The following is a 19,164-nucleotide window of genomic DNA, read 5'->3' on the forward strand; positions in this document are numbered from 1 at the left end:
ACAACATGAGAGTAAATATGACATGACATAGTACCATATGAACCAAAGATTGTATCAAGTCATTCTTGTAAATATGTTTCAAGTGTTTTTCAGTTCTTCATTTCATAATTTGTTGGAATATTTTCATAGTTAGATAGACAGATAATATTACACATGTACTCGTGTGAATAATAATGGAAATGAATGAACTAAATACATAAGAAAAGAAAGCAACTCCGACATGAGCCTATATTAAATTTATAGAGCTCTTCTAAGAAAAGCATATGTGTTTGGCACAACAGTGCATTCAGATCATGACTCTGATTGTAAAAGCTGCCAGACAAGACTGTCCTCTAGGGGACTAATGTTGAAACAGAAACAAAGTGACTAGTACATTTTTGCCATCCTCAGTTAATACAGCCTATGTTCGGAAGCCAAGTCAGACATTGTTAGATCCTGTGCTCCACCCTGCATCTATATGACTGTGTGAAATTTCCAGCTACGGTTGTTGGCTATGCAGCTGATGGTACAGTTTCTGATCGGCTGATCAGCAAATACACAGGAGAAGCCAACAGGTCAGTCATAACCTCACTGTTATTCACTGCACAAATCACAAGTTAAGACCCACAGTCCATGATGCTGTAGTGCATATTACATACACATTACAGTATACACATTACACAATCGCTTCCTCTTTGTTCAGACATTTATTTACTTGATGTCATGTTGTGCAGCTCTATTTGCTTTAAGAGATTGAAATACTTGTGAAAATGAACTTATGTTAAAAAAAAATCTGAAAAAAAGCTCTGTCCAGCAATCTCTAGGAACATGGTTGTAACAGTTGAGAAAATGCACTTACCAGTCTTTCAAGAGTCGCTTGAACAATTAGTAAATCTTTGATTAAAAAAAAACACAAAAAAGTTTCAGAACAGGAAAATCTGTGTCAACAAATACATTTATAACAATTTAGGCCTAACCAGAAAAAGGAAACTAAACATATAACCTTAACCAGACAGAAATAAAGTGATAAAGTAGGCTAAATTGCTATCATTGAAATTATTTAAGCTTTAAGGGGAAAAAACAAAAATAAGTAAATAGCAGCTCATATCCCATTCTGCTTCAACTGCCAATTCAGCTCATCTAAAAGAGGAAGCTAAAGCATCCATCCAAGAAAAGGTAAGCACTTTAATTAAAATAACTTCATCTGAAAAGTGCTGAAAAAATACATGTGGAAACTCCTTTATCAGGATCCACTACCAGAATAAAGACTTCTTACCCCAAAAGTAGAGCAGATGACATGCTTTGGTCTTTCAAACAGCGCCTTATAACAAGAACCAACCCCTCCTCTTTGTGACTCAGTATGTCACTCATGTAAATCAGCAGTAGAAAATTTATACCATTAATGGAAATAAGAAGGAGAAAATTGGTAACATCACCAGAAATGAACAGAAGTAGATTAATAACACAGAGAACATTGCAAAGTATGCAAATAACATCATTACATCATTATCATGGTTCAACTGTGAAAACTGCCAAATGTGGACTTTATTTCCACAGCTAATGGTGGTTGAGCCGTGAAAGTAAAACAATAAATTGGAACCAAAGTGTACCTAGTAAAGATATAATATCATACAGCTGCACAGTATCCACTACAAATTGACCAGCATTAGTGGATGCTTTTTAAAGAAAATTTTCATTATTCTTTACGTTCATGTAAAAACCAAATTACATTACAAAATTCTTTAGAAATCGCTAATATATACAAAAGGAATGAAAGGAAAGAAATGAAACTGGCATTACATGGAAATGAAGCGAAAAACTGATTACACTGGCAGAAATGAACAGCAGAAAACTGATCCCATCGGAGAACTTTGTAAATAAATGCAAAAACATAGTGATATCACTGGTTTCCTGTTGAGCATTAACAACTTTTTCACACTGTCATTTTCAGTGCATGTGCTGTCGATGTCTTGGTTATTTCTGAGTGGAATCAGTCATGTCACTGTAATATGAATCAAAGGTTGTGTGACGGCAATGAAAAGTGCTCCAGAATCAGTATGGAAGTGGCTATTATTATGGAACTTATTTCCTCCCTCACTGCTTTCTCCTTGCAAAGAGCGGTGTTTCCAATTCTGTGGAATGTCGGAATTTATTTTTTATCGTTAAATGGTAAATGGCCTGCATTTGTATAGCACTTTTCTAGTCCATAGGACCCCAAAGCACTTTACACTACATTAGGTCATTCACCCAGTCACACACACATTCACACACTGGTGATGGTAAGCTACACAGCTGCCCTGGGGCGTACTGACAGAGGCGAGGCTGCCAGACACAGGCACCACTGGGCCCTCTGACCACCACCAGTAGGCAAACACGGGGTTAGTATCTTGCCCAAGGATATTTGGCATGCAGCCAGGAGGCAGCCTGGGATCGAACCACCAACCTTCAGATTAGTGGCTGACCTGCTCTGCCACCTGAGCCACAGCCACCCCGGGTACATTAAGGTTCATGTATCCCATTATTTTATGTTGCTTCGTGGTTTGTGGCACAGATTTGTGTTTTGTCCTTTATTGCATACCGATTTGCATTTTAGTATAATTTTGGATTTAGACTGCTACACTCAGATACTACAGGCATAGACACAGAGAAGCCTTCCTTTTTGAGGATTGTGTGAGGGGGAATGGTCTGCCTGAATTGGTGATGGCACCAGAAGGTACAAATCTTTAAGGCTGACTCTACTACACCAAAAGAGGGCCATAAATTCTGGTGTTAGGAAATGGTCTTCCAATCCTTCCCTCTTCTTTAACTCTAAGCCCTAAACAAAAGGCAAGAGGTGGTTGCCATGGTAATGCAAGTGTTACCTGTAAAAGGGCCATCTCTATATACAGAGATGTCCAGAGAGGTCCAGAAAAAGAAACGTGAGACGATATTCTGTTTCTGTGGCCTAATAAAAGTGTTTGCTGACTGGGTGTGGTGCTCTTTGTTTGTTTGGGTCTCCTGAGTGAGCTAAGAGACACGGCTACCGTTTTTAACTTGAATCTTGAACTGATTAATACATTTAAGAAAATACACTTTGAGCATATTTGTCTTCTCTCCAATGAAAAAGCCCAACAGGAAATGAGGTAGCTTGACCTGCAACAAGTAACCCATAGCAATGGTTTGCATCACCCACAGAGAGTTACAGTTCATTCATGTAAACCAGCCAGTAATACATACACATCAAGTGGGTGCAACCTGGTGAATCTGAAGAGAGCAAGAATACTTTATGGTTGAAAAATTCACCAAGTAAAGTTATCTTTGCTGAAATGCTCCCCATCATCCAAACTGTGTGGTGTTTTCTGAGGCCTGTCTCATAAACCCCACATCAATCTCTCCAGCTAATCAGCAGCCCTCCAACAAATCATCCACTGCACAGGGACGTCTCAACATTTAACCTGTAATACACATATTTTTCCTTGCATTACAGAATTAATCGTTACATTATTTACCTGCATTATATCAATATCTATATTTACATAATGTCCCAGCTTCATTTATAGCTACATGCTATAATTATGTTACTAATTCTTTCACCGTACATCTTTCTGGCTTTTATGATTCAAAGTTAGCATTTTATTAGCTGCTCTGTCTAACTCTTGCAGAATAACTCCACCAGCTGCCACCAGAAAAGAATGATAAATAAGCATTGCTTAGATCTAAATACAAGAGAAATACAAGAGAGTGTGTTTTGCCTTTCTGAACACTAGAGGTCACTCGGGTACTCTGTAAAGTTCATGAATTCAGAAGCCTATGAGAGTGATTGTTAATGTTCTCTAAGAAACACATTGCTTTTTATATGCTCTTTATGCTCTGGCTGGGGAGTGAGAACTTACGTGATCAATTTCAACAGCTCATATACTTGAACATGAGTCAAAAGTTGGTAACTGTCAGCATTGGTTTTGATTATTTTAAAAAACATAAAATCTTATATGACCATACAAAAAATGTTATGTTTCTGAGTTTACAAACCATGAGCTTTTTTACATAATTCGAACACCATTCAAAACTGTTTCATATCCACATAATGTGCCACATAATATTACAAAATAATTAAAACATCAAAAATAAACAAAATAAAAAGAGTTAAAAAAAAACAGTCAATTTACTATTGAAGTTATGCTAGTATGGCTAAACAAGCAGTTAGGATGTTTTTCTGTGATGACCATTCTGAATAGGAAAATAGTCGTTATTAGTCACGACACAGAGAGCCCTATTGATGATGATCAGCCAGGTGGAAGATCTCAATAGTGTCCTGTGTGATCTGCTTGTAAGTCACATTCTCAAACCTCACAAACTGAAAACACAAATCCACTCAAATGAATGCCACTCTAAGCACCTCCATTCCCTTTTATTAAGAATCACACATAAGTTTGTATACGTGATTTATTTAAATGTCATTTTAAATGTGATTATACCTTTTGATCTGAGAAGGTTGGTGACTTCGTTCCTGTATGGCTCATTTTGATCATTGTAGCCTGATTTGCCAATCCAATCTGTAATGGTCTTTACATCATCATCTGTTATAACACCTTTGTTTTGAAGCAGAGAAAACCATGTCTTTACCATCTCTGTGCTGTGTTTCTGAAAGCTGTTTTCAAAAATTTCAAGCCTGGTGTTACTCATTGAGTTGTTCTGAAAGTCTTTGAAGTCCTTATTATGATCCAACCAGAATCTTGGCATTGAACCAAGGATTGTCAGCTTGAAGGTGCTCTTTATATCATTATTACTTATGGCTGCAGCCAAGAGGTCTCTGAAGGCTGGTGATTTTGTACTGGGAAATTCACGATGGACTTCTGTAGGTACATAAACAGTTGGAAGTTCCCGACCATGAGAACTGTCCACTTTAGAAATGAGACTTCGATCCAGAGGAGATGAGTTTGTTGCCACTTCAAGCATGGCCTCTGCTAATCTGCTATTCTGGTTCTGTTTATGGGCCTTCAATATACTACTGACTGGTGGCTGGTGATCTGCATTGATGAACTTTCCAAGTCCTGGATTCTGAACTGCATATTTATGCCAGTTTTTGTATAACTCTACCAACCTCTCTCTGAAGTATCTTTTTGCATTCATTTATGATTTTTCTTGGTTCACTTTCCTCTTCCACTCCCTTGATGAAAGGCTCCCATTGGCCTGGGTAACCAAGGAGAGCATTGGCCTCCACAGATCAGAGGTAATTTGCTACCACAGTGATCTCTTCTTCACTGGCTCGTGGTTTCATTCCCTTTGCTAAAGCATGAAACAAGCAGCTCTTTTCCTTGCTTTCTTTGCTCATTGTCTGGTTATTGATGTACACATCGTAATTGTCATGAGGATACTGGACACTCGTTGTCTGTAAACTAATGTCACAGATTTTTTTTAGCAGGTCTACTGTCTGAGCTCAACTCTTGCATTTTGGTAAGTCTTCCATTGCTGTCCTCTGTTAGGATGACAACTTTAGTGCCAGTGGCTTCTGACATGACTCTGATATCAAGGATAGTGCCTGCAGGTGTGGAGTTCTTGAACTTTTCAGCATCCGATTGTGAGCGCTGACCTGCATCTCCTTCAAATTTGTATTTAGAATTCAGTGTGGCGAGGTTTGGCCTGCGGTGCCGTGCAGGGAAGGCGGATGCAGCAGAGCTGCACCCCGTTGTGATTGTACAGCAACCGTGTGTATAAATAAAGGATGCAAAGCATGTTCATGCTGTCGAGACTGCCGTGGTCATTCACATTCAGGTTTCTTGGCATGTATGCAATGTGTCTGTTGTTCTGTTCAGCTCTGAGCTTTTCCTCTATTTTGTGACTCTTTAAGCCATTTCCTATGTAGCGACCAATAGCACCATTTGCTCGGCCTTTAACAATACAGTTGTGTTGACAACCTGTAAAAGAAACAGTTCACAGCAGCAGTGTGGGTCCATGATGTTCACAGAAACATTTACAGTAATCCTGGTTTTGTTTTCTGATCGTGCAACAAAACAGAGGTCAGCAAAGCCCAGGAATAGGACAGATTTTCTTATCAGGAATCTGTAGTGTATTAACCCGTGGTATTAGCAACAGTCATTGAAATATTACTCTTTCAGATGATAAATCTAACACATAAAAGCCAGGATGGGAGAGTTTTTAGGTGACCTCTGAAAACACACTAATCACTGCAAGTAAGGCTGTTCCTCCAGCACAGGGTGCTTCAAAAACCCTTGACAAAAATCTGACTGTCCTGTAATAGACAAACAAAACACTCCAGCTGGATGTTGCTGGTAAACACATTAGCAGAATGCTTCTTGTTCACACTGACAAATGTGGACAGTGACTTTTAAGAGCTGCCCTGGCAACCTGAAAAGGGAAAATGAAATTGAAACAAGATTTTCATAAAGACCATATTGGAATCAATAATCAAAAAAATGATCACAAATTTATTTAAAAAATCATTGGTTCCTCTTTTAATTAAATATGAATATATTCCTTAACTGTAAGTTAAGGTGTGATTTGATGTACATTACCCACGATCCTGGGTCTTATGACCCAGCATTTTGAGTTTTAGTTTACTTTTATGTTTAAGTCCTTTAGGTTTTCTAAGTTAATTTCTATTATACCTAGGTCAAGTATGCAATTATAGTTCTTTGTTATTAGGTCCCCCTTGTGTCTTCAGCCCATCAAAAGCGAAAGAAAACCATTAATGAACATATGAACGTTACCTCTGATGTTACAGCGGTTTTAGTAGAGACACGGCTGAGCGTTTTGCATTTTGCATAATTTTAAAAAGTTTAAATTTGTTCAGTACTGAACGGCAGAAATTAGATTTTCTTTTCAGAAGTATGTAAACAAAAAAAAAACAGCGGACTGACAGCGCCATAAACAACGGTAGACTTGTGCGTAACAAGCAAGCGAATAATGCAGAAAACAGTACAGAGAGAAAGAGAGAGAGAGAGCTGTGCATGAAGTGTGATTTTATCATGGTGGAAGCAAAACAGTAAAAGTCAGAGGGAATCCATGATGATGTTTATGTGAAGCGTAGTTTTGATCTTCTTTTGCTGCTGGTTCAGTCAGTTTTATTTTTATTGTTTGGAGAGAGATAAAACTAACAGCTTTAGAATCAGTGCAAAAAGGGCATAAACACAAAGCTCGGACCCACTGACAGATCAGAATTGGCGAGCTGTCGGCTTTCGGCCCGACCGTGTCCATGCCATCAGGTGAGAAAGGCGACATCTCACTGATTCTGATCCGCGGGTCCCGCTGTGTGTTTACGTCTTTGTGCAGAATCCGTGTACCTATTCGAATTCCTGAGATCAGATGGCCCAGGATGTGAGTGGGCGTTAAGGCGTCTGGGAAGGGATCTCAAAACTGGATTACAGATGGCAGAGAGTTGGTGTCGTAAACCCCCGCCTCTGTTCAAAGATGGTCGCTCACAGTGGACATAGATGGCTTCTTTCACTCCTCTTTCAAACCATCTGTCCTCTCTGTCCAAAATGTGAACATTGGCATCCTCGAAAGAGTGTCCTTTATCCTTAAGATGCAGGGCCTTGGGGCCAGGTTTCACAATGAACTCACCCGAAACTCTGGCTGATTGGGACCCACACCCAGTTTCACACCTTGGCTCAGGCGATTAGAGGATCATCAGGGGGTCCTTTTGTCCCTCTGTGGGGGGTTATTCCCACTAGGTTTATATCTGGGACTCTCCACCATTTGACCTTAGAACTGAAGAAGCTTCTCGGATGAGAGGTGAAACGTCTTCAAGTAACTTAAAGAAGTCCAGACGCTTTTATTTGCAAGCTCCTTTGACTACGATGACCTGGATGACTGAGAACCTTCACAGACATAATAATATCGACAAATGCATCTCAAAGCTCTTATATCAACACTCGTTGTATTACTCTAGAGTTAAGAGTTTAAGAGTAGTAATACGATGGCACTAGTCCAATATGGCGGCCAACCAAACCGGTTTGACAACCTGTTTGACGGTTTCGTGCGTGTGCGCATGCGCGTTCAGGTGTGCTACCGGTTATGCTTGTTCATGTGTGGAAACACCACAGGGCATCATAGGGGTTATATGAGTTTATAGGTTTATCTGAGTTCATGTGTTTTTAACTGGGTTTTAATTTAATCAAACCATAGGGTTTTTTAATTAAACTATTTTTATCACTTAGGTGTATCGCAACATTCAGTTATGCAGACATATGTGTTCTTAAAAGCAATTCTTTGTTTCTTGTTTCATTCTTGGCGGAGTGGAAGCTGTTTTGGTTCACAGTGCACCTTAACAAAGAGGGGGTGCTCTAGTCAAAAGTGTTGGTAATAGTGTTTTAATCACACTAATTTTCTAAATCTGACAATGTCTCAGCTTGCAGTGATGCAAGCATTTTATTTTATAAATGTCAGAAATGGGAATTTCTTCTGAATGGGTGATGTCAGCATGTTCACAAGCGTTTCATTTAATCAAACCCCTAGTTTTAATTTAACTAGTTTTTACACATCTACTGGGGTTTCTTTCCAGGGTTGATGCGATCATTTTATTTAAAAATCGGGATTTCGGAATGTTGAACTAAGAGTGAGACAAAGCCAGCCAGCTAGTTTTTAACACAGTAAATGTCACAAATAGCATTCAGTCCTTTAGAAAATAAATGCTATAAGCAGCCAGTATCGCTCTTTTCAAACTAATCGTCTTTTAAATACACTCATTTTGTGATTCTGGTGTCAAACCTTGCAGCGATGCAAGCATTTTATTTATTTAAAAACGGATCAAACGGGCATTTCTTCTGTAAGGGGTTTCATGGTTTCAGAGTAGTTTTTAACACAACAGATGGTCGCAAATAACATTCAGCCCTTTAGAAAATAAACGCTACAGTGATACTTCTAAAACCAGTCGCCCAGACCCGCTCTGACTTTTCAACAGCTGGCTAATTGTTTGAATTTGTTCAGGATTGCAAAAGCCCACCGCGGGTATCACTTAGTTGTTGAGAGGACCATGCGAACAAGGGCCCAACCTATTGTTTAAAGTGGCCGGTATCGGCTCTTTTTGTAATTCCTCGACAAGGTAAAAGCCCCGCAGATGTACCAGTCGAGCCAGGTCTCGCCTATTTTCTGAAGTAGCCAGCAACAGCAGTCCCTTAGGCCTCTCTTGGCCAGTTACACCGGATCTCAGCAACTGCATGCCCCACCCTCATTGTTTTAAACTTGCACAGCAAGGTGATGCCCTGCAGGTGTATCGCCCCCCCCCCTCCCCCCCAGACTTATAGGCACCCCAACTATTGTTTTTGGAAGCACCCGGTCCTTTATGAAGCGTTCCCGAGAGCGTGAGACCCTCGCCATTTCGCGTCAGGACCAGCGCCGGTGCAGACCATTTTCTACCCACACAGAGCGTTTATGACCAACCGGTGTTGCTTATGCATAAGAGAAAAGCGACAATTCAACGCGGTTTTCTGCTCCAAGACATCCGCAGTCCTTTCACACGGTAAGCGTGTTATAGCCAGCGCTTCATAAATGTCTGTCTGGCAGCGCAGATTATTCAAACTGTTTTTAAAACGTGCCTCATTTGTTGTCCAAAAAACATTTCATTTGCTAAGTTGCTGATTTAAAAATATATATTTTTTGAATTTTTTGCTGGATGTCAAACATATGATAGACTCTTCAGTATATTTATATAGCAAAATTCACAGTGGTATTGTAACCAATACGTCTACTCACCAAAGAATGAGTGAAGCAATATGGATAACAGCAGAGGACAATTTATTTAGGGTCTGATGGCAATTTACCATCGGTGTCCAGCACTTTAAAGGACTGATGGACTGGAGCACATCTGTCCTTAACATACCCTCTTAAACATCAGTTTGACACTGATATATCAAAGGAAACTTAACCGACTTTAAGTGCAAATGTTTCAACCTGAACAACTTAAAACTTCTCTGGGATACAATGTAAACAAAGACAAGAAGAAAAAAAAATATTTCCATCAATAGTCACTTCTCCTAACCAGGAGACAAGTGAATATATTATGTAAAGAGTCCTTTTTCTCAGTCCTGGGGTTGTAACACCACAACCTCCTCAGTCCGTAATCAGAGAGTGTCTATTTGACAATAACCAAAATGTCTTTGGATAGTCTTTGTGAATGCAAACAAAACAAAACAAAAAAACAATGGTATTAGCTGGCCAGCAAAATAAAGAGAGTGTATGGCACTGAGTGCGGGCGTGTGTGTGAGTACTTCGGTCCAAATAATCAAGGTCCGGATGGATGAAGGGATGGCAGCCGCTTGTCCTTTAATGGCACCAGCGAGACAGCACAGCAGTAAGGCAGCACAGCAGGAGAATGAACAATAGTCTTTTTTTAAGGCTACTGCAGAAGGAGATATTCCCCGCTAGCTCACCCAAGCTTGCTCTCTGACACAGCTACAAGCCACGTGAGCTCATAGCCCCTCCCGCTAGGATGTACTACCACAGTCGACTGTCGTAAAGCAGCCGCAAACCAATAGCAATTAAAAAAAACAAACTCAAAATCATTGAAGAACATTTTATAACACCCAATATAGATATATACATATATACTGAATATCACACAATATCAGATAACCAAATTAACACTGGGTTACAGTATAACCATGTTAAATAAAAGATGCCCAAGTGTGCACCAATGCACTCTAATGCAAGCCTTTGAAATGTATGTTGATAAGTACATGAAGCGTACATCTACCTCTGTAGTTGAAAAGAGTCTGTATCCATACTTTGTGGATCTGCTGATTTGTTTTTAATGTGGCACTTTTTTCACCAACCGCAGATGATGAAATCCTCTTTATTTGAGAAAGTGTCCCTAAGTTGTTACTGAGTTCCCTAGCCACTTCTTTACTATGTCAGCAAACTTTCTGAACAGGAAAGGTATCGTAGATTTAAAGACACATCTTCATTGAAGCAAAGGCAAAAAATTGGGATGAATTTTATGTGGCTGTTCATATTAATTCCAACAAAGAGTGAAAATCCAAATCCAATCTTTTGTATTAATGATCTCTCTCTCTCTCTCTCTCTCTCTCTCTCTCTCTCTCTCTCCCTCCGTGTGTGTGTGTGTGTACAGGAGAAAGGTGATGGCTGGAGCTATTTTTTTTTTAATGCATTTCGAATCAACTTTTTTTTGTTTTACAAGAAGTGTATTTCATACATTGGAATAAATGTATTCTTTTCTATACTTTATAAGTATGAAACTAAAGATTTTAAGTTCATGCGCATTGTGAAACAAGAATCTAAATCTTTGTGAAACAATGATTTCTATAAAAGCATGTTGTTTATGGGGATAATGTGAAAAATCTTTTGCGGGCTCTAATAACGACCAGTGGTAATTGAAGAGTAAGCTTGAACCCTGGCTCTGGACATTTTCATGACAAGTGACAGTGCAGACATCTGCTAACGAGAGAACATGTTTTATCATAACGACTGCGAATTTAAGCATCGTTAAAGTGTCACTTCAGCAATGCTACTGGAGAAAGAAGTGTTGACTCATGTTTTTTAATAGAAGACTTAAAACACTAAACTCTAATTTCAGGGGTTTATTTTAAGTTTACAGAATATAACATCTGGTAAGACGATGAGTTTTTACTTCTCACTGTCTGTGTTATGTGTATCTATTTATCATGTGTGCTTTGCTCTGTAAACTGTTTCATTGTATTCATGAAATAAACCAGAATTTCAAATATCTGAATCTTTTACTGTTTTTCTGCTTTTGTTCACTCCAAGTTTGACAAAACCCACAGCTCACTAACTATGTGGAGCAATCTCAGTGTATTTAGCTGCTTTTTCCCTAAACACAATCAGTTGACTGAGAGAAATGCCTGTAGTCATCCACTCTGGTCATTGTCAATGTTGAAGGAGCTTTGTTCCATAGACACCTTATACTAGCGTTTCCTACACTTAATCCAACATTGCTATGTTCTATTTAATACCCAGATTCCTTTTATAGTTTGCAGTGAAATTTCTTAAACCATTGTTTAATGGGACAGAAGTACAAGTCACTCTTTACTAACACACTGTAGATAAGTTTATTGCTGAACGACACAGCAAGCAGTCCCACACACTCTTTAGATTTTTGAAGTTTTGTGTGTGATGGTTTTGCCTCTCACACCTTACCCCTTTCTCCCAGTATCACAACAGTATGACTCCCAAAGTACGACTCAGTAAACAAACAAGGACTCTAAACTCAGAACAGAAAGATACAGTTGAAAGATTAGTGATATCTTTTATGATGCGTAATAAACTACACCCTCTTCTTCTCTGTATTTATGTTGTTTGTGTGCGTGCGTGTGTGTGTGAATGCCTTAGAAGTCAAAGTATACATTAGCCATACTTACAAAAACATTTTAAATTTCATTTAGAACTGAGATTCTAAGTTGTAAGCAGAAATCTTATGCTCAACCAGGAGTATGTTTCCCCACTTTCACAATGCTGAGGCATCAAATCCATAATCCAACAGATGGTTTGTCACACGTGGGCGAGAAGGGCAAGCCAACCCTTACTTACACAACCTCACACACTATAGATTTTTAAAGCTCTTGTGTACAACGGTTTAGCTAAAGATATAACTTCTACTTTTGATAAAGATCACTCCCTCTGCATATTTCTTAAGAAATGAAGTGTCTTTACTGGGATATTTATTGTCAAACTATGCGATTTTCCAAATGTGTGTGGAGTAAAATGTTGTGACCAAGAATCATTCAGGATTAACAACACAAACTGTTTTGATAGCAGAAACAGTCTGTCTTATAGTTCCCATACTTTACCGCTAGTTTTACAAACACATTCTTCTTCATATCGGTTTAATTGGTTTTTTATGAAACTGATTTTCAATAGTACAACCAAGGTCTAACTTTTCCTAGCTCCCCAGTATAAATGCAAGAATTTTGCAGACTTTATTGAAACTGTCACAATTTAACACTCAATGCCATAAACAGAGTTGATCCATGTTTCTATGGACAGTGTTTCATACATCAACAGCTCTGAAAATCACTTTTAAAGTAATGTAGAACATGATCTCTCTCACTCTCAGCGTCTCTAAAAAACCCAGCAAACTGACAATCACCTCTAAACAAGGGGGTTAGTTTATTGGCTTTTTGTTTGTTTGTTTGTTTTGTTTTTTATCAGCCGCAACACCATGTAATGCATGGATGTTAGACTCTTTCACCAGACCATGTTGCTAGCCCAACCACCAGGCTCAGGGTCTCTGAACTCTAACCCTGGCCCTGGCTGCCAAATGTGCCTCTGACCCTCTTGTGCCTGTTCACCACCAGACTAAGTTTGTACTCTCACCTACTAATATTATTTTATTACAGGGCAATATTCAGCTAGGTTACTACTTTGACTTTCTTACTTTGAGCACATTTCTGAGCCCATACATTATCAAACTTTTACTTGAGTATTTCTGACACTAGCAGCTATACTTTTACTTAAGTAAAAAAAATGCCTGCACTATCGGTATAAAGCTGTCTGTAATTCTTTAACAGTTCATGCAACAATTATAAATTAAACCTGCACCACAGCTAACTCTTTTTAATAACCAATAACAGGTGTATTTCTTAGATCTACAGATACAGCCAAAACACTCTGCTTGTATAATGCCATATTCTCTCCCAGCGTACCCTTGTCTCACAACAGGGTGATTCCCAAAGTACGACTCAATAAACAGAGACTCTAAAACCAGAACAGAAAGATAAAATTGGAAGATCAAAGATTAAGGTTTGTGTTTTTATAGCACAAAGTAAACTGTCCCCTTGTCTTCTAGGCCTTGGCGTGCGTACCTTAGAAGTCAGATTATACATTAGTCATACTTCCAAAAACATTTTGAATTCCATTTATAACTGAGATGTCAAGCTGATATCAGACATCTTGTGCTCACCAGGAGCATGTATCCCCAACTTCAAAACCTTAAGGTGTCAAATTCACAAATCCAACATGGGCTCATTCAACACAGGGGCCAGAAGTGCATGTCACCCTTTACTGACAAACTGTAAATAAGTTCAATACAGGGCAACGCGGCTAACAGCCTTGGAAACGCTTTACATGAAATAAAACTTTTTAGAAAACCCTTTACAAGAATAAATGTGATGATCTGTTTTACCTGAATCAAATGTATTAGTTTGTTTACTTGAAATAAAATTTATTTTTGAAACCCCGTACATGAAGTAAAAAGTATCGTGTTGTAAGTTCTGGCTTTAATATTTCCAGCTGATAAGGAGACGTTTTGCATTTCAAACGCTTCATATCCTACCCGCCCTTTAAGATCATCCCACTTCAGGATCACGCCCCACCTTCTGTTATTTTAAAACAAGACCGCCGTCTCATTCCTCCAAAACCTTTTTTTTTATTATCTCAAAACAGCGAGAAGGATGGACTCTGCACCCCTGCGTCACACTGAGGAGGAGGACAGTTCCTCGGACGAGGGCTCATTAGTACCTGACACGCCCGGTTACTATAGCCCCTTGGAGAATCAGCAGCAGCAAGCCGTCGAGCTTGACGGTCGGGCATCTTCTTTATTTATCGATACCGTGAAAACAGCTGTGTATCACCTAGTCAACCTAGTAATCAACAAGTACCTCACTGACAAATGCAACGGCTGCAAGTTTGATCACCCCAGCCAGAGACAGCATGAGTGTCTGCAAGTGTTGGTGGATGACTTTTACGCTGAAAATTATTACAGCATCAGAAAAAGACTCCTCACCCCTCGCTTCATTCCTTCCATTCAACAACTGCTGATTGCCCGCAACATCAAAATGGACGACGTCAAAGTCCGCATGGTGGCGGAAACTCTCTTGCACGAACTGAAATCGGTAAGGAAAGTCTTTGACGCCATCGCCGAGGCATACCACAATCTGGTGGGGTTGGACGTGGTGAAAATCGGGCAGCTACGGTTGGTCACAGAGTGTTACAAAGGAGGCTGCTAATGTTTTCTCTGAAAGACTGATTCTTTCCAAAAAAACAAAAAACGTATTGTACCGTATCTTTCAAACAGCTACCCTGCTTATTTTTTCAAACATGCATCCAGATTTTTCTTTCTTAAAACATGTAACCTGCATTTTACCACGTTTTTAAAAGCATGTATAATTTTTCAAACATGTATCCTACATTTAGCGCATTTTTAAAACATGTATCCTGATATGGCCACCCTTCCAAGGCCCTGACAAATTACCCGAATCACTATGGGATAAGGATGGGGACTTACCCTATGTACCCACATAAACGGTGATAAATTGTGAAGTTACAATTCTTTTCTGTAAAAAAAAGCATTTTTATTTTGTATATAAATAAATGTTGATGATGTACGACGGGATTGTGTGCTTCAATTTTACTTATAATGTGCCAAATCACTACAACAGACGGCTCAAGGCAATGCCGTCCAGAGTAAGGATCTTGTTAGACACAGTGTTTCCAAGATTTTCAACACAGTGAAAACTTGTGTATTAGATACCCTCACTCCATTTCACTCAACAATTCAGGGATTGTTACAGTAAAATTAAAATAAAAATATTTAAAAAGCAGAGAAATTTTCATCTGAAAATGTCAGTGATGAAAGCAAGAAAATAAAGAAAAATAGTAAACGGCTGTCTAATTAAACTGTTCCTGTGAACCTTAAGCCCAAAACAGCCTTAAATCATCCTTTAATATGTTCGGTGTTACAAACTTGAAGAACCACAGGAAAGGTCCTCAGAAATTAATCGAATCAGTTTTTCAGCCTTCATTTATATTGAAATGTTGAAATCTTTCCTGCTAAACCAAATTGCAGCATCTGATACCGCTGACCATAACATTTTATTACAGCTATTATTAAATGGAGAGTCCTCTTCACACACACTGAGGTTAATTATGAAGCTTCAAGGGCTTCTGTGCTAATACCAGTTGTGTTTACATTATACGTGCTTTAGAAGGCATAGCATACATTTTCACTGCTATGCAGATGATACCTACTTTTATTGGTTAAAATGTTGGGATGTTTTAGATACATAATGAGCTTTAATTTTCTGCTTCTAAGTAAATCCCTGAATTGTTGAGTGAAATGGAGTGAGGGTATCTGATACACAAGTTTTCACTGTGTTGAAAATCTTGGAAACACTGTGTCTAACAAGATCCTTACTCTGGACGGCATTGCCTTGAGCCGTCTGTTGTAGTGATTTGGCACATTATAAGTAAAATTGAAGCACACAATCCCGTCGTACATCATCAACATTTATTTATATACAAAATAAAAATGCTTTTTTTTACAGAAAAGAATTGTAACTTCACAATTTATCACCGTTTATGTGGGTACATAGGGTAAGTCCCCATCCTTATCCCATAGTGATTCGGGTAATTTGTCAGGGCCTTGGAAGGGTGGCCATATCAGGATACATGTTTTAAAAATGCGCTAAATGTAGGATACATGTTTGAAAAATTATACATGCTTTTAAAAACGTGGTAAAATGCAGGTTACATGTTTTAAGAAAGAAAAATCTGGATGCATGTTTGAAAAAATAAGCAGGGTAGCTGTTTGAAAGATACGGTACAATACGTTTTTTGTTTTTTTGGAAAGAATCAGTCTTTCAGAGAAAACATTAGCAGCCTCCTTTGTAACACTCTGTGACCAACCGTAGCTGCCCGATTTTCACCACGTCCAACCCCACCAGATTGTGGTATGCCTCGGCGATGGCGTCAAAGACTTTCCTTACCGATTTCAGTTCGTGCAAGAGAGTTTCCGCCACCATGCGGACTTTGACGTCGTCCATTTTGATGTTGCGGGCAATCAGCAGTTGTTGAATGGAAGGAATGAAGCGAGGGGTGAGGAGTCTTTTTCTGATGCTGTAATAATTTTCAGCGTAAAAGTCATCCACCAACACTTGCAGACACTCATGCTGTCTCTGGCTGGGGTGATCAAACTTGCAGCCGTTGCATTTGTCAGTGAGGTACTTGTTGATTACTAGGTTGACTAGGTGATACACAGCTGTTTTCACGGTATCGATAAATAAAGAAGATGCCCGACCGTCAAGCTCGACGGCTTGCTGCTGCTGATTCTCCAAGGGGCTATAGTAACCGGGCGTGTCAGGTACTAATGAGCCCTCGTCCGAGGAACTGTCCTCCTCCTCAGTGTGACGCAGGGGTGCAGAGTCCATCCTTCTCGCTGTTTTGAGATAATAAAAAAAAAGGTTTTGGAGGAATGAGACGGCGGTCTTGTTTTAAAATAACAGAAGGTGGGGCGTGATCCTGAAGTGGGATGATCTTAAAGGGCGGGTAGGATATGAAGCGTTTGAAATGCAAAACGTCTCCTTATCAGCTGGAAATATTAAAGCCAGAACTTACAACACGATACTTTTTACTTCATGTACGGGGTTTCAAAAATAAATTTTATTTCAAGTAAACAAACTAATACATTTGATTCAGGTAAAACAGATCATCACATTTATTCTTGTAAAGGGTTTTCTAAAAAGTTTTATTTCATGTAAAGCGTTTCCAAGGCTGTTAGCCGCGTTGCCCTGTATTGAACTTATTTACAGTTTGTCAGTAAAGGGTGACATGCACTTCTGGCCCCTGTGTTGAATGAGCCCATGTTGGATTTGTGAATTTGACACCTTAAGGTTTTGAAGTTGGGGATACATGCTCCTGGTGAGCACAAGATGTCTGATATCAGCTTGACATCTCAGTTATAAATGGAATTCAAAATGTTTTTGGAAGTATGACTAATGTATAATCTGACTTCTAAGGTACGCACGCCAAGGCCTAGAAGACAAGGGGACAGTTTACTTTGTGCTATAAAAACACAAACCTTAATCTTTGATCTTCCAATTTTATCTTTCTGTTCTGGTTTTAGAGTCTCTGTTTATTGAGTCGTACTTTGGGAATCACCCTGTTGTGAGACAAGGGTACGCTGGGAGAGAATATGGCATTATACAAGCAGAGTGTTTTGGCTGTATCTGTAGATCTAAGAAATACACCTGTTATTGGTTATTAAAAAGAGTTAGCTGTGGTGCAGGTTTAATTTATAATTGTTGCATGAACTGTTAAAGAATTACAGACAGCTTTATACCGATAGTGCAGGCATTTTTTTTACTTAAGTAAAAGTATAGCTGGTGTCAGAAATACTCAAGTAAAAGTTTGATAATGTATGGGCTCAGAAATGTGCTCAAAGTAAGAAAGTCAAAGTAGTAACCTAGCTGAATATTGCCCTGTAATAAAATAATATTAGTAGGTGAGAGTACAAACTTAGTCTGGTGGTGAACAGGCACAAGAGGGTCAGAGGCACATTTGGCAGCCAGGGCCAGGGTTAGAGTTCAGAGACCCTGAGCCTGGTGGTTGGGCTAGCAACATGGTCTGGTGAAAGAGTCTAACATCCATGCATTACATGGTGTTGCGGCTGATAAAAAACAAAACAAACAAACAAACAAAAAGCCAATAAACTAACCCCCTTGTTTAGAGGTGATTGTCAGTTTGCTGGGTTTTTTAGAGACGCTGAGAGTGAGAGAGATCATGTTCTACATTACTTTAAAAGTGATTTTCAGAGCTGTTGATGTATGAAACACTGTCCATAGAAACATGGATCAACTCTGTTTATGGCATTGAGTGTTAAATTGTGACAGTTTCAATAAAGTCTGCAAAATTCTTGCATTTATACTGGGGAGCTAGGAAAAGTTAGACCTTGGTTGTACTATTGAAAATCAGTTTCATAAAAAACCAATTAAACCGATATGAAGAAGAATGTGTTTGTAAAACTAGCGGTAAAGTATGGGAACTATAAGACAGACTGTTTCTGCTATCAAAACAGTTTGTGTTGTTAATCCTGAATGATTCTTGGTCACAACATTTTACTCCACACACATTTGGAAAATCGCATAGTTTGACAATAAATATCCCAGTAAAGACGCTTCATTTCTTAAGAAATATGCAGAGGGAGTGATCTTTATCAAAAGTAGAAGTTATATCTTTAGCTAAACCGTTGTACACAAGAGCTTTAAAAATCTATAGTGTGTGAGGTTGTGTAAGTAAGGGTTGGCTTGCCCTTCTCACCCACGTGTGACAAACCATCTGTTGGATTATGGATTTGATGCCTCAGCATTGTGAAAGTGGGGAAACATACTCCTGGTTGAGCATAAGATTTCTGCTTACAACTTAGAATCTCAGTTCTAAATGAAATTTAAAATGTTTTTGTAAGTGTTGGAGCCAAGTCCAGGCCAATAATTTCACTCA

The 19,164-nt window shown here is 39.0% G+C and overlaps 1 protein-coding gene across 1 annotated transcript; it reads left to right on the forward strand.

Moving 5' to 3' along the window:
- Nucleotides 1–9,303: 9,303 nt before the first annotated feature.
- Nucleotides 9,304–14,986, forward strand: LOC308412958 (uncharacterized protein). Its single transcript, XM_080907689.1, has 2 exons — nt 9,304–9,436; nt 11,045–14,986. The coding sequence occupies exon 2, from the start codon at nt 14,343–14,345 to the stop codon at nt 14,895–14,897; it is 555 nt and encodes a 184-aa protein (XP_080763815.1). The 5' UTR covers nt 9,304–9,436; nt 11,045–14,342; the 3' UTR covers nt 14,898–14,986.
- Nucleotides 14,987–19,164: the final 4,178 nt, after the last annotated feature.

The sequence above is a fragment of the Rhamphochromis sp. 'chilingali' genome (assembly GCF_963969265.1).
Source record: "Rhamphochromis sp. 'chilingali' genome assembly, chromosome: 16".
Taxonomy (NCBI): domain Eukaryota; kingdom Metazoa; phylum Chordata; class Actinopteri; order Cichliformes; family Cichlidae; genus Rhamphochromis; species Rhamphochromis sp. 'chilingali'.